The 16,988-nt window shown below is 35.4% G+C and overlaps 1 protein-coding gene across 1 annotated transcript; it reads right to left on the bottom strand.

Moving 5' to 3' along the window:
* Positions 1-1,809: 1,809 nt before the first annotated feature.
* Positions 1,810-16,727, bottom strand: LOC105228484 (protein teashirt). Its single transcript, XM_049455033.1, has 2 exons — positions 16,241-16,727; positions 1,810-5,555 (listed from the first exon to the last, which is right to left on the bottom strand). Exons 1-2 carry the CDS (start codon positions 16,291-16,293, stop codon positions 2,618-2,620), a joined length of 2,991 nt encoding a protein of 996 aa, XP_049310990.1. The 5' UTR covers positions 16,294-16,727; the 3' UTR covers positions 1,810-2,617.
* Positions 16,728-16,988: the final 261 nt, after the last annotated feature.

Raw genomic sequence — 16,988 nt, 5'->3', positions numbered from 1 at the left:
GAAACTCACCGTTCAGTTGGCTAGTTGTGGCAAGTTGATTTGCCGTCGGCAAAATTAGCGCAACTAAATTCGTCTGATATGGCATCACTGAAAATATAGAAGTTTTGAACTCTTTGTTTATTTGTCTGTAGCCCTTATAAGGGCTTTATTTTTGTTGTTGTTGTTTTATTTTATTTTTTGGTGCTGCTCTCAAGTGCCGGATCCTAAAGCTGCTGACGTTGCTGACTTAGGTTTTGACGTGTTGACAGCATTCCAACTAGTTTTTTCTGATCCACAGCGGCAGCTTTCTTATTAAATCGTTGAAAGCTCTTATGAAAATATGAAATATTTTAGAAAAACTTCGAAAGCTTTTATAAAAGCTTCGTAAGCTCACATGAAAGCTCTGGAAAACCGCTGTAAACTCAAATGAAAGCTCTGAAAAAGCTTATGAAATCATTGTAAACGCTTATGAAAGCTTGCAGGATCTTATAAAACTACTGTAAGCTCTTCTGAATGCTCTGAAAGCACTTACAAAGTTTATTAGGGTTCCTTAAAAAGCTCTGTAACATCATGAACAGCTCTATAAGCGCTTAGAAAGCCCACCTGTTCATTGGAAGCTCTTAATCTCTCTAGCATACGCTTTTTAGTTTTTGCGAACTTTCGTGAGCAGCATTCCAGAGAGCTTATTGGCATACACGGCTCTTAATATCGATGTTATTCGCCTTCTGTTTTTTGTGAACTTTCGTGAGCAGCATTCCTGAGAGCTTTTTGCTCTTCTCTATCGTACGCCTTCTGGTTTTTGGGGACTTTCGTGATGAGCATACTAGTGAGCTTTTTCTGCATATACCAGCTTCGATAAAGTAGTCAAGAAAAATGTGGCGCTGCTATCCTCTAATCTCAAACGAAACTTACGCGACCAACAACACTCTGAGCTTTTTCGCGTGCCTTTGTTCTTTTATAGTTTTCGGTAAAAGTTCGGCGCTGCCACTGTCTGTTCTGAGACAAAAGTCTTGCGAGCAACAATCCTGTGATCTTTTGCGCGTGCTTCTTCTTGCGGTCGGTGCAAGTTCGGCGCTGCCTGTTTCTTGATCTATGACAAACTTCTTTCGTACCGTAGCATTACTTCATGTTTCTTTAGGTAATTGAGCGCCTGCAAGAGCGCGAACTTGCTAACAGCGCGATCTAGCTGTAACTACGAACTTCCTTGCGCTTCAGTATAGTTCCTCCCAGCACCTGGGCCGTAAATAGTAATATTTTGAAATATCAGGGTATCGACGCGCGTACACAATCCACAAAGAGCGATCGGCCCAATATTTTCTCCGATTTCAATCTGGCTCGTAACTGTTTTTAACTGTAAATAAGAAAAAAATATTGTCTTTTATGAAACTGAACGAGTTCGCTATGTAACTACATATGTTTAGGAAGCAAAGTACTGAGTTATAGCCGATTATTTCTAAGTGAGTAGCAAAAGAACACTCAACTCGGTTAAATTATAGTAAGAGTATATAAATATAAGTTTAACTCTCGGCAGTCAAACTGATTATGAGAGTCCTTAAATGTATTTGTTTTAAGGAACTAATATATACCGTTAAATACAGCAATTGATATACATTATTTTTAGGTAAGTTAGCGACTTGTTTTAAGCGAGTATTCTTTTGCAGCTCGCCTTTATATTTTTTATGAGAAAATAGGGCTTAAAAGTTTGTGGAAATTTTTAAAACTTTTTCTAGAGAACTTAAAGCTTTCATAAAAAAAGTTGTTTAAAAAAAGAACAAAATTCTATAAAAACCTTACATATACTCTCTAAAAATATATTTTTCTTTAACTCACCTCGTGTTGTGTCGGCGGGACTGCTTAGTCTTTGCATTTGCCTCGGTCATTAAGTTAATATTGTTTCATATTGTATTCTACACAATCAATAATTGTCTTTATTTATAATTTTTTTTTTGTTGTAAAATTGTTTGCTTCCTCTCTGCTGCTGTGTGCTCACTGTCCGTACAAGCTTGCCGTAGTCGGGAGAAAACCCCTCATTCCGTCATGCACACACGGTGAGTACTCCCGAGCTGCCGCAACAAAAAGCCGACGATCACAGCATAACTAAGTTTTCGTTCGCCCACACAGGAGCCCGCCCATAATGCGCGGTTGGACTCATTTACGTACTTTTCGCACACTCTCTCCCTCTAACTTTCTTTCTCTCTCCGTCTATATTTCTCGCACTCGTTTTGTTTTCTTCGCATTGTAGGCGCATTCCTCAAAACAGCCGTCAAACTTTGAAGAATCGAATAGAACCTTCTTGGAGTCTTTGTTATCTCACCATATTCCACTCTTCGTTTGTAGTTTGAAGCAGTGCTGTGGAAAGTCGCACACTCAGATATTTTTTTGGAATTTTTTTTATTTATTTATTTTTTTTTTTTTAGTTTTTTTAAGTATTTTTTTATTTGATTTATTTTTATCCGACTTCCGCATCACGTAAAGCTTTTTATAGCGGAGTGCGGCTTGTAAAAAGCATTCGGACACGACGCGTCCGCAGCGCGCCACTCGTACACAAAAAAGCCCAACACCCAGGGCGTCAGGTGGCAAACAAAAAATTTTTGAAATCTGTTTCTCTCTCGCGAGACGAAAAACAAAAGGCTGAGATTTAAGCGGTTTTCTCTTTTTTTATGCAAAATTGACGTAAAGCAGCAAGCGAATTTGAGGTGGTGAGATTTTCCGGTGAATCGATTTTATTGCTTAACGACGCTGCCATTGCCGATGCCTGCGAACGACTATTCGGTGTTGTGGTATTACTAGAACTGCCGAGCGAGTCGAACATGGAGGAGAGTGCATTCAACGAATCGCTCGGATATTTCTTCTCACCATCGTACGATTTAATACTGGATGCTGGCGATTTTGGTGTAATGGAACGATGACTATCGGTGGGGCTGCGCGGTGCGAGCGCCTTATTCATTACGGGGCTAATAGCACCTACCGATTTGGTGGGTGTAACACTACGCTCTTTGTTGTTATTATTATTATTGTTGTTGTTGGTAATTGAAAAATCAGCGCCATTGGCGACATGTTGCATAGCTGAGTCGTTGGCGCTGCCATTTTGTGGGCTTTCATTGCCACGCTCTTCCTCCTCAATCTCAGACTTGATCTCCATTTTGATTTGTGGTGCTTGCTCCATCATGACGTCACCATGCTCGGACTTTGGTTTGTGTGAGTCGTGCTCACGTTTGATTTCAGCTGATTTTGGTTCCATGCAACTCAGCATTTCGTTGGATTGTGGCTTCTCTGGTGTGGACACATCCATCTTTCTTGCCTCAACATGCGTTTCGGCGCTGCACTCACTGCCGCTGCGTTCGCTGCTCGTATAACGGTAATGCTGATAGTATGGATCTGATGTATCGATTAATGGCTTATTGTAGTCTACAGTCTCGTCGATACCCAGTCGCTTAAGTATGCTCGAGGCAACGGGTGAGGTGTTCTTAGTCGACGAATTTGATGGGCTTGTGGCTGGTAAGCTGGCATGACGCGGTGGCGTATCAAAACTGGTCGTGAACATCTGTTCAATGGCGCTCAGCACTGACGAAGAGCCGGCTGCCGACTTTGTAGCGCCATTTTTCGGCTCCAAATCCGGTGACTTAGTTTTATTCAATAAACCGCTTACATTCAAGCCAGCCTTAGCAGCCTCATCGTCGGTCACCTTAACGCCCGTGATGTATTGGCGCATGCGTTCGGCAAATAGCGCAGCATCTGATTTGTCATTGCCCGGTCCGATGCCGGTGCCCTCGAGTGGCATGCGTTTGGCATTCTCGTAGGTGCGCTGCATCTTGGCCTCCATGCTTTCGGCTGCGTCATTTTGTGCGCCCTTCATTTCGAGCAACTTACGCACGGGTAGCGACTTCTCGCGCTTTTTTGGTGCCGGACGCTTGCGACTGCCAGCGCTGCCGGCCATGGACTGCATCAACGGTTCGGCATAATGGTTATTCTTGGCCATGTGATTGCTGAGATCGCCCAATGAATTAAACGCTTTATCGCATACTTTACAAGTCAGCACAGCGCTGAGTGTGCGACTTTCCTCCGAGCTCAGACTGTTGTGACCATCCTTTGAATCGCCGCCACCGGAGGACTTCATTGAGATCGTTTGTTCTTGTGACAAAATATTCGTGTAATGCTGTGTCTCCTGCATGTGTTTGGTCATCTCGCCCAGCGAACGGAAACTTTCGCCACAACGCATACATTTCAAGATCTGCATGGCTTGCTCTACACCCTTACCCAGCCATACATTTTGACCGCGCACCAATTTACGCGGCAGCGGTGTTGGCGGATCGCCGCGATATTGGAACGCATTTTTGGCCGCTGCGGAGGGTGTGGAAGACGAGTTTGATTGCGAGCCGCCGCCACTATTCGGTGGCTTACGTAGATTGTGCGAGTGCTGCTGACCGCTGTTCGCCTGTGGTGGCGGTGGCTGATGGTGACGATCGGTGTTGGGTAAATTGCCGAACGGTGGCACATTGACACCACAGTGTTTGCTATCCTTCATGTGCGTGGTAAGCGCTTCCAGCGTGGAGAAACTCTGCTTGCACCAGACGCAACGGAAGACCGAACTGGCCACACCCTTATTTTGCCAATGCGATTGCCAGATGTTGTGTCGTGCCTTGGACATGCCCTCGGTGGAGGCAGTCAGTGTTGTGGAATTTTGTGTGTTCACGGAAGCGGAAGATGTAGGTGGAGGCACAGCAGCAATCGGTGTTGTTGGTGTGCTGGATGACGAACGCGAAGACTTCTCTTTACGCGGTCCCTTTACAATATCAGACATTTTCTCTAACGGATCCACAACTAAATCATTCTTGCCATTCCAATCCGGAAACTGTCCGGTGCGAAAGATGTTTGCTGCAGCAACTGCTGCCAAATATGGATTGACTGCGGGCAATAGCGGTGCGGCGGGCACCGTCGGTGGTGGTGCGACCAATGGTGGACTATCGGTTTTGAAAATTTTCTTAACTTGTATCTGTCCGATAGTGGAGTCAGGTTCATGATCACCATCCGCCGAACGCTTACGCGTACCAACCGATAGATCAAGTGGATTATTAGCATCGTTGGCTTCCTCATCCTCGTCATCCTCCTCGGATGGTGGCGGATCCGCAGAGGCGGCACGTCCAAAGAGATTTGTGCGAAAGTCTAAAGCCTCTGAATTGTTGCTCGAAGCGGTGGGTGATGCCTGTGGCGGCAGCTTGAATGGTGCTGGCGCATCGGCTGGTAATGGCAGCTGAAAACGATGACCGGCAGCGGCACCCAATGGAAAGCCATATTGCTGTGCGGCGGCCGCAACCATTTGCAGATATGCCTCCATTGATGGTGGCTGTGCGGGCAGATTCTGAGGTACAGCTGGGAATGTAGCAGTCATGGAGGGTGGCAAGGGCAGCATACCGGCGCTTGCAGCAGCTGCTGCAGCCGCGGCAGCATTGGCAGCGGCAGCGCTGGCATTCTCGCGGCTATCGCGACCATTCTCCGAGGAGTTGGAATCGTGTGAGGGACAACGCTCGCTTGAGTTGGCCGACTCTGTGGAACGTGGACGTGCTGTCGGCAAGGCGCTGCAAGGAGAAGGGAAATAAATAATGGAAATTAGACAAATGCGATTTAAATGAAAAATGTTGTGTTTAAATTAAATTGGAAAAAAATAAAATTTTTCACAAAATATTTTTATATCATAATGATTTAAATTTGGTGCTTAATTAAAGGAGTAGGAATTTTTAGATATATAAGTTTTCTGCGACGATATTTACAATAGATAAGTTAAGTTTCCCAGACGCAAAAGCCGAAGACTCTCTAAAGTATAGGTACCAATGATCAGTGTGACGAGCTGAGTTCGTTCCGCCAGCTCCGTTTCTTCGTTTATATATGCGCGTACAAGGCCTTCAGATTTCAAGATATTCAGCTGAAATTTTGCACACCTCCTATTCTCTGCAAGGTGCTACTTATCCGTCAAAACCGCTGATATCGGATCACTATACCATATAGCTGTCATACAAACTGAACGATCAAAATTAAGTCGTTGTATGGAGAACTTATTTATTTGGAAAGATATATTTACGAAATTTTGTACAGATTATGGAACTGATCCACTCTATAAACTGAGAATATATTTTTAAAGATCGGACTACTATAGCTTATAGCTGCAATACAAACTGCTCGATAAAACTCAAGTCCTTGTATGGAAAACTTTTAAAGTTCAAGAGATATATGCTCGAAATTTTGCATAGATAATTTTCAAAGGCAGGGCTACAATCTTCAAACGTATTTTTCAGATCCAAAAGCTATAACATATAGCTGTCATACAAATCGACTGTTCAAAATCAAGTCCTTGTATGGAAAACTTTTTAATGTCACGGGATATCTTCATGAAATTTTGCACACATAATTCTCGTAGCCAGTGCCATAACCACCGAATATACTGTTTAGATCGGATCACTATATCATATAGCTGCCATACAAACTGACCGATCAAAAGCCAGTCATTGTATGGAAAACTTTTTTATTTCTTAAGATAACTTCATAAAATTTGGCACATATTACTATCTAAAGTAACTCTATAATATCCAAATATAACTCGTGGATCGGAATACTATAACTTATAGCTGTCATACAAACCGACCGATCAGAATCAAGTCCTTGTAAGGAAAACTTTTTATTGTCACGAGACATCTTCTCGAAATTTTGCATAGATATTTTTCCAAGTCTGTGCTTTAACCTCCGTACATATTGTTCAGATTGGATCACCACACCATATAGCTGTCATATAAACTGGACTAAACTGACTAATCACTCATTTATTAACGCATTTCAACAAAAATCTGTGCTTACATATACAAAAATGAGACCACGAAGGCGTTATTAATGATCACACTAATATATACATACATATGTATTTATATACATATATATACATAAAAACTTACACACAAACATATTTATATCCACGAGTACAAATATATATGTTAAGTCCACCTTATCGCATAACCAATCTGAGTTTATTAGCTGGCTGTTTAAATCTGTTGTAATCGTTCATTGCGTTGATACGCTCGACGAAATCAATTTAGTTGATTTCAACAGTGTTTTATTGAAATTTATTAACCGACTGTCAGCATTTCGCGCTTTCACGAGCAAACAAATCAAAATGCCACAAATCAAATCATATGTGATGACTGCGCTTAAGCCAACATTTGTATTGGTTGAAGGGACGTCAAGTATGGGGACGGTGTTTACGCGCCAACAAAAATGCATGAAAATAATAATAGAAGTGTGTCGGCATATGTGTGTGTGTGTGTTCATATATTTTTGTTTTTTTAGTCATATTTATTATTTTTTTATTTATGTATATTTATTTATGTAAGTAATTGAATGTCAAAGCAAAAAGCTTTCATTCAAAAAAATCGCATACATATATTCATACATACATATTTATACAAACATATAATTATATAAATATATGGAATATAATAAATAATATTTGTTTCAATCGCTTTCAAAATACTGTCTTCAAAGACACTACAAAAGCCGCGTCTCTGCTCTCAACAAAAGAATTGCATTCAGCTTGGTTTTGTTTTAAGCCACAAGTTACATATTAAAGATAACACACACATACAAATATACAAACAACTAGTGCACATAAAACAGCCAACTAACTGTAATACATGTATATTAATATATACATACATATAGATGTATATATGCATAATATATGCCACAAACATCGAGCTGATTGCCTTGATTCGTTTGGCGTTGAAGAATGGCTTCGTTATTTACAGCCAGCGCCGTCTGTGGATTTCACTCCGCCTTTCAACGCCAACCCCCTACCCTCTCGCTTGTCAAGCCCGCTAGCCGACCAGTCAGCCATTCGTTCGCTTGGATTGCGCTATGTGTCTCAAATATCTTTCACTCGCTCAAATAATTATCCAGCTTCATTCATTCTGGTGGCATAAATTTCACATGCAAACACACACACTCACACACATCCATGCATATGTCAATTTGTACACGCTCAAATCGATGAATTCGAGCGGCGTCAGGCAGCGCATTGTGCAAATGTACGCGCCACAGCTGGTGTTTTCTCGCTATTTAAATGTTTTGTGCATAAATTATGAGTAAGAAAAAAAGCGCTGCGTGAGCATAGAATTGATGTGAGGAAGACGAAAAGGCATACAAAGTTGTGGTAGGTATGTATGTAGGTATACATGTGCTGCGGATTTTTATTGTTGCTGATAAATAAAGCAAATGTATTAATCGAGTTTTTGTTGTAATTTATGCTGCTTATCTTTCAATGCCTTTTAATAAAATGGATATTAACTATTTAGATAAAATCGGTAGTAGCGTATGCGGGAAGATTTATAATGAAGAAAACTGGGTAATTAATAAATAATACTTTCACTGTTAATATATGCTATAGGGAGCAGATCTGAATAATTTGCTTGGAGTTTGGAGCGTGGGCTTGGCCAATAATTTTTGTCGAATTTTGTGAAGACAGCGAGTCAAATAAATAAGTTTTCGATACAAGCACCTGATTTTTAGCGGTCAGTTTGTATGACAGCTATATGATATAGTGGTCCGATCTGAGCAATATATTCGGAGATTATAACATTGGCTTGAGAAGTAAACTGAGTGAAATTTCGTTAAGATATTTTGTGAAATAAAAAAGTTTTCCGTACAAGGACTTGATTTTTATCGATCAGTTTGTATGGCAGCTACATGCTATAGTAGTCTGATCTGCAAATTTTTTTCAAATATTTAAGCATTGATTTTAAAATTATTATTTACCAAATTTCATGAAGATATCTTATCAAATAACTTAATTTGGTACGTTCAATTTGTAAGGCGGCCATAAGATATAGTAGTCCGATCTAGAAAATTTCCTCAAATATTTAAGCGTTGGCTAAGAAATGGATCTGTTCCAAATTTCATGAATATAACTCATAAAGTAAAAAGTTTTCCATACAAGGACTTGATTCTGATTGTTCAGTTTGTATGGCAGCTATATGCTATAGTCATCCGATATTGACGATTCCAACAAATGAGCAGCTTCTTGTAGAGAACAGAACGTGTGCAAAATTTCGAAGCGATACCTCAAAAACTGTGAGACTAGTTCACGCATATACAGATGATGGTTAGATAGACAAGGCGAAAACGACTCGGAAGTCATCATTTGCCTGATCATTCATACAGTATATACTTTATAGAAGCTCCTTTGCTTGATACAAACTTCTTGGGTAATTCAATACGCAATATTTCAGAAGTTATGGAACAGCTGAAAATATACAGAAATATATCTTTTTAGACAATAGATATTACAAAGAATTGGTTGTTAGAACAGAGATCTCAAAAGCAACCCTGCTATGAAAAACTTTCTATGAATGAGTTTCATATTTTTGAACGCTTTGAGCAAGCAAGCCTCTAAAGGAGAAATATTTCACCTTCACAAGAACGCCTGACCCCAAATGTTGCACTTAAGCCATCACCAATTAGGCTGGCTGTGCTCCCATGCGACTCTGAAACAAGACTTATTCAGGAACTCCATAAATTTGATGAAATTCTTGAGCTTTTTCCACTCACCAGGTGCTCATTTTTGCTATACAAGTATTGAAAACCAAAGAAAAGAGAGAAAAAAGGTTAAACAAAGCTCCGAAAATGTATTTATATGGTTTCAAAACTTATTTATGGGCTCCGAAACAGTAGCAGTGATTTTGAAAAAGTATGAAGAAAAATTCTACTATAACTTCAATAAAGAAGTATGTAAAATATAATATGCGTCACTCAAAATGGGGCGTGGCAGAATGCGACGCGGCAAGCCAACAAAACTAAATCTTCGAAAAAATGTATATATAATAATAATAATCAAAAAAAAAACGTGTTCATTATAAGTTTAAGTATTAAGTTTATAAATAGTATTAATACAAAGTAACGAAAAGCTGTTAGTTAACAAGTTAAAGTGCATATTATAATAAATTGTAGATATAATGTAGCTAGCAGAGCTTTTCTAATGTTTTAACTGTTATACAGAACGACCGAAAGCAAAAAAAAGACAGTCTGTTGCTGTTCTAGATTGTGTTTTGAACTACGCCACACTCTTCTAAAATAAAAAGTTGAGACGGTTCGTCACATTATATGTTTATATAATATATAAACTTTAGATAATATATAAGCATAGAGTCTCCGACGTTTCCTCTTGGGTGCTACAAACTTGATGACAAACTTAGATTTTCAAGGTATATCACCTCAAATGCAAAACAACATATCATCAAAAAATCGAAAAAGAGTGTTATGTTGCTTAGGATTCACTATAAAATATTACATACAATTTTTAGCTTCAGCGGTCAGACTTAACCAATATGTAACCAGTACATAACCATTTTGTAACCAATATATAACCATTTTATAACCAAAACTCAATTTTTTTCCAAAATTAATGGTTTCATTTACATATGCATATTATGTAGCATAAAATTTTCAGCTTCCGCTATCTGACATGACCACTATATAACCAATATACATATAACTAATATATAACCAATACATAACCATTTTATAACCAAAACTCAAATTGTGTTTTAAAATGAATGCTTTGTATTATATAGTTTCCTTCGCCTGTATGTAGCATAAAATAAGATGTAACTACTATATAATCAATATATAACTAATATATAACCAATACATAACCATTTTATAACCAAAACTCAAATTGTGTTTTAAAATGAATGCTTTCCATTATATCGTTTCCTTCGCTTGTATGTAGCATAAAATAAGATATAACCAATATAACTAATTTATAACCAATATAACTAATATATAGCCAATACATAACCATTTCATAACCTATGCTCAAATGAATGAATGCTTTCCATTATATCGTTTCCTTCGCCTGTAAACTTTTCAAAAGTGTAGTTACATTATTTTGCTTTTTAGGTGACGAAATATTTTCTTTTTTCTAAAATTTATCATAAGCCAGTCAGAACTTCAGATATACTTTTTTTTTTAAATATATCTCATACAATTGAACACCACTATTCTTAGAAAAATAAATTCTTAATGTGAATTCTATTAAAAACAGAATATATTTTTATAACACTCTCTGTTCTGTCGACAGTACTGTTTCGCTTCGACCTTGTCTTTAAAAAAAGTGTACATTCTAGTAAAAATGCCATAATTTTAAACAAGATTAAATAAACTTGATTATTAATTAAACTTTGAGTTTAGCACTTAGTACTTGACAAACCTTTGATTATCCCAACACGCCTCAATCAAAGGTGAAAATTTACAGATCAGTTCAGAAACCAAAAATAAAAACTTAACTATTTTCCTATTTGAGCGGCATAAAAAGCACGCGCTTTATCACTCATTTCCTTTACAAACAAAATTAATGATACTACACAAGTCAGCATACAAAATCACGCAATTGTAAAGCAATATAACAATTCTTTAATTTCTAAAAAATATATAAGTAGCACATATATTCAATTTTTTTTTGTTTGTTAACTCGCAGCATTTCACATCCGACTTTATATCAGAGACTTACAGCACTTTTAATTAAATAGCACAGTATTCGGACGCCATTACGTCAGATTTGATTGTCTCCGCTAATTTATGACATCCACCGGACACATCTATTTTCATGTCTATTCAACACTCAATGCCTCGATTTGTTAACTATTTTCTCTATAAAATATTCACTGTCACTTGGACATTATTTCTAATCAATTATTTATCAACACATTATGATCTACGCGCAAATCATGTTGCCAATGTAATGAGAGCGACTAAATGAAATAACTAAGAAATTGTAAATATGTATGAGTATATATATGTATAAATGTGTATAAAAATACGTATATAAGCTTGTATGTTTGTATGTCGAAAAAATGAAAATAGTAATAATTTATAGTGCACATTAAGTATTGGCCAGAGCTAATATGAGTTATTGTGTATAAATGCATATATGTATGTATGTATGTATAAGTAAATACGTAAAAGTAAATATGTATTTACAAAAACAAGAAGAATATTAACTGCGTTTGACCCGAAGTTAGAATACCCTTCACAGGTGCATTTTTATGGCCTCAAAAATATAAAAAGATCTTCATCTTGATTTTGATTACACAGTTTGTATGGCAGCTATATAATATAGTGCTTCGATCTAAAAAATTTGTATGGGTGTTTGTAGCATTGTCATAAGCAAGTATTCGTGCCAAATTATGTGAATATATCTTGTCAAATAAAAAAGTTTTTCATATAAAGACTTAATTTTCAACGCTCAGTTTGTATGGCTACTATAGGCTATATTTGTTCGATCTAAAAAATTTCTTCAAATGTTTTAGCATTAGCTTGGACAATAATTCGTACCAAATTTCACTAAGATATCTTCTCAAATAAAAAAGTTTCTCATACAAAGACTTCATTTCCATCGCTCAATTTATATGGCAGCTATATGCTATAGTAGTCCGATCTGAAAGTTTTCTTCAAATATTTAAGCGTTGGCTTGGAGAATAATTCGTACCGAATTTCTTTAAGATATCTTCTCAAATAAAAAAGTTTTTCATACAAAAACCTACTTTTCAACGCTGAGTTTGTATGACAGCTATATGATATAGTAATCCGATTTAAAAAATTTCTTCAAATATTTAAATTTTGTCTTGGATAATAATAAGTACCAAATTTCATTAAGATATCTCCCAAAATAAAAATGTTTTTCATACAAGAACTTAATTTTGTACATTCAGTTTATATGGCAGCTATATGCTATGGTAGTCCGATCTGCAAAATTTTTTCAAATATTATAGCACTGCATTGAAAATTAATCTGCTAAAAATTTCATAAAGATATTTCATTAAATAAAAAAGTTTCTCATACAAAAACTTTATTCTGATCGTTCAGTTTGTATGGTAGCTATATGCTATACCGGTGCTTAATCGGCGGTTTCGACAAATAGGCAGCTGCTTGGCGAAAGAAGCGCGTGTGCAGAATTTTAGAACGATATCTCGAAAACTGGGGACTATTTCGCATATATACAGGCAAACGGTCATGGGCTAAATCAACTCAGCACGTCACGCCATTCAATTATATATTTTCCGTATATTGTATTATTCTGATATGGTCTTTTACGCTTCATTTTGGGTGTTACAAACCATGGTGGCACACTTAGTATACCCTCTTCAATTTATAACTACACATAATTATTTTACATATATGTATATAGTTTTTCGCTCACTCTAGTCACCCTGTTCTTAGCCTACTTCTATATACTCGTATACATACATATGTACACCTATTAGAAAAAAAAACAAAAAAAAAATTGTCATGCCATTAATGGCGAGTCAAATAGATTTATTATTTTACTTCAAGTTCATAGAAGCGTTACACACACACACACACACATACAAGCATGTATGCAATCTACTTGACCAATTAATTATAGCAATGTAATGTGCACATGTAGATGCCGATAAATAGCATATACTTAAATGCATTTTTGTTGATTTGTTTTGCATGAACTCAAAGCCAGAGGCACCCCAACACGCCGTTTGCAATTTCTTGGTAGAAAATTAGTAATGTAAAATTTGTATAGATATGGTTTATTGATTTACTAAAAGCAGCTAGCTACTTGGTGCGTACAATAAACTATATTTTGTAGTTGCCACAAATCGCTACAATGTATGTACATAGGATTTAGAGCGCAACTGGCGGCCGTAATATCACTCATAATCGGTTTTATTTACAAATTTCGTTGAATTTATTGTAATGTTATATAAAAATTTATGTTTTTGAAAAAGTTTATGTTTTTATAAAAATTTATGTTTTTATATAACAAATATATGTTTACAAGTGGATTTAGTGTGGAAAATTTAGACAAAAAGTGGTGAGTGGTGTGTTTTATGCTGCATTTTCAAGCGGAAAGACTTAGTTGGGGATTTTCAAGAGGTGTTTTATATATTATATCAGTTATATATTGTTTAGATGGAGGCCTAGACTACTTTATAATAGTTGTTGCTGGTATTTTTGCCTTATAAAATTTTTTTATAAAATATACTGTCAAAAATTCCTTGAAAAAATAATATTGTTTTTTACTTTCCGCTATAAAATTGTTGTAAAAATTTTTTTTTTTACTTTTCAGTACTTTCATCAATATCTAATTCTAATTCTAAAATACATTCACCTCAAGCAACAAATTTGAGTTTATAAACCATTTTATTTTATGTCCTTTTTGGCATCCAGTCCCAAAAATGTTTGAAATTTTTTTTCTGAAACAGACTTAATTCAAAATATGGTGTTTAAGACGTATTACAGCATATAATTTCAAAGCATGGTATTTATATAAATCAGAGTTTTAAAGTAATATTTAAGATTTAGCACCTAAAAGTTTCATAAACTCCAGTTTGTTGCTTGAGATGAATGTATTATCTTAACTAGTACTTCATATGAAGAAAATATCTTCTATACTAGTACTTCAAATGATTTATAGTAATTAATAAAAGACAACACGTGATGATAAAATTTAGCAGCCTATTTTGATATTTATATTTCTTTATAGATTAACCCTAAGCAGATGCCTAACAACCTGAACCCGTGTCTCTATATCAATATATTCGAAAGTGCTTCGAAAACAATAGGAGATGACTATGAAAATCAGTGTTATAAAGATTATCCATATTAAATCGAAAATAAAAATTAATTTCTGCTTCGAAATGAATACTAGAAGGCTATGAAAATCATCACAGACTATAAAGCCTGATAATCCAGTATTCTGACTTGAAAGCGCACAAGGTAAGTTCTTATAAAGGTTAGCTATATTAAATCAAAAATCAAAACTGATTTCGTATTTACGACTATAAGCCTAAAAGGTCTCTTAGTTGTCACTTTTAATATTCTATTAAGTGATTATTTCAAATTAGGGTTTGAGCAATTACATTAAGGACTAAAAATTCTAAACTGAACGAAATAACTTTGAGAATTGGCTGAGGTCATATCTAGCTTTCAAACATATCACATCATATTTATGTGTAATATCTTGTTCATACTTCTTCCAGTACCACGGTGTGTGTTGCTTCAAGCCGTGTTAATTTTTTTCATCGCCTCTATTCATAAGAACTCTCCTCAAAACCAGCAATAATTTTTTTAGATTTAAATTAGATATACTAACGGCTTAAAATTATACTGACTTTGGAAACGGTTACTTTATTCTTAATTCAACCTTTGTATAGAAATTCATTCTCAAGTCTCCATATACATATATGTTTGAAAAAAATATACAAAATTTTTGTTTTATAATGAATTCAACCTATGTATTGTATTCATTCTTAAGTTCAATATTTTCTGACACTAAATATGAGTATAATCCACAGGTGTTATGCATTTCAGTTCAGCTATATAAACTAAAAGTTATGGAACTGTTTGCTATAAGTCTTGGACATACTCTAAGGTCTCTTTACAGTTCTCATATAATTTTGAGAAAATCCGCCCATTTTGGAGTCTCGTTAACAGTTGATAGACTATATATATTTCCGGTTCCATGCCGATAATGTAAACCTAATCATATGACCATAAACATATAAATTGCCAGATATATTCCGTATAAATGCCAGTTACGTAGAACTAAATTTAAATTAATAAATAAAATATACAAAAAACTCCCATTGTCAACAAAAATTTGTTTTTCATAAGTAATTGGACTTCCTCAAGCAAAAGTAACGAGTTTTCCTGAACAAAAAGTACTAAAAACTGCGCTGCAGAATCGAAGTAATGAAGATTTTTTTAAAATATTAAAAATAACCTTCCACTTCTCTTTAAAATCGAATTTGCTAAATAAAAATGTTTCTTTGGAGCAACGATAAGTCACTAGAAGTTATTCTTCAGTTCTTTATATATATAAATCACTCAAAACTCTCATGTAATTCACTGGGTATAATTGTCTGCATCTCATTATATATGTAGTATAATTCGAATTTTACAAAAACTGATTTTCGTCAATTTAATTTTTTTTCAATGCTATTCCTCGAGCAAAGTATCTCTTCTGTGGGGCATCGATAAATCGCTAGAAGTTATTCTTGATTGTCTCGTTATGTACATAAATGAAATAAAAAAATTCACTTCCAATTTACTGTTCTATCTATAATTAATATCACATTATATTCTTATTGCTTCTCATTATACTTATGTATATAACTCATATTATCGCTACTTATATTAGCTCCATTTATATAGCATTATACGAGTATATAGCTTTTATTGAACTTACCCAGCGTTGAGCGCCTGCCGGTAGATCTCAAGCATGAGCGCTTCGTGCAACATATTTATATTTTGCTGAATTTTGGCGGTATTTTGGCGACAAATTCTCGTTGGCAAAACACTTGGCTGCGCTAACTTAATGTTTATTTAATTAGACTTAATTTTTCGTGTAAACTTTTTTTGATTTCACAATCGAAATATAACAATTTGGCTGGTGGCGGAGAATTTCGTGGAGGGGTTTTTGAGACGAAAGTGTTTTTTATGGATTTTAGACTGCAATTGACTTGCAATATTTTTGATTTTTATGCACTTATAGGCGGTAACAATGTCGCCAATTTGTTGTTTGACTGTTTCTAAGTTATTTTTTGGAATTTTTTTTAAACTTTAAATACTTTAATTTGGATTTTTGTGGCCTTGTTGTAGAATTTTTTTAGTTATTTTTAATTTTTTTATTAAATTTTGTTCGAAATTTTGAATTTTCTGTTGTTATTTTTAATTTTTTGTTTAATTATTTTTAATTTTTGCTTAATTATTTTTAATTTTTTTAATTATTTTTAATTTTTTTTTAATTATTTGTAATTTTTAGAAACGTATACACTTTTGCTTTCGAGTTTGTTGCTTTTATATTTGTAGTAAATTTGCATTTATTTGCATAAATATTTATTTGTTGTTGCTTGGCTTTGCAATTTTAGTGTTTTTTTTTAAGTTTTAAGTAAAATAAACTACTTAAATTTGTAATTTTTTCGTAGTTTTTTGTA

The sequence above is a fragment of the Bactrocera dorsalis genome, chromosome 1 (assembly GCF_023373825.1).
Source record: "Bactrocera dorsalis isolate Fly_Bdor chromosome 1, ASM2337382v1, whole genome shotgun sequence".
Lineage (NCBI taxonomy): Eukaryota > Metazoa > Arthropoda > Insecta > Diptera > Tephritidae > Bactrocera > Bactrocera dorsalis.
The sequence above is the reverse complement of the archived record's forward strand: the minus strand, read 5'-3'. Positions and strand labels throughout refer to the sequence as shown.

Bases quoted from the DNA above. Each gene is read 5' to 3' on its own strand.
- LOC105228484 (XM_049455033.1), bottom strand. From the start codon at position 16,293: ATGTTGCACGAAGCGCTCATGCTTGAGATCTACCGGCAGGCGCTCAAC. The intron at 5,556-16,240 runs GTAAGTTCAATA...TTCTCCTTGCAG, and splicing joins CGGCAGGCGCTCAACGCTGG to CGCCTTGCCGACAGCACGTC.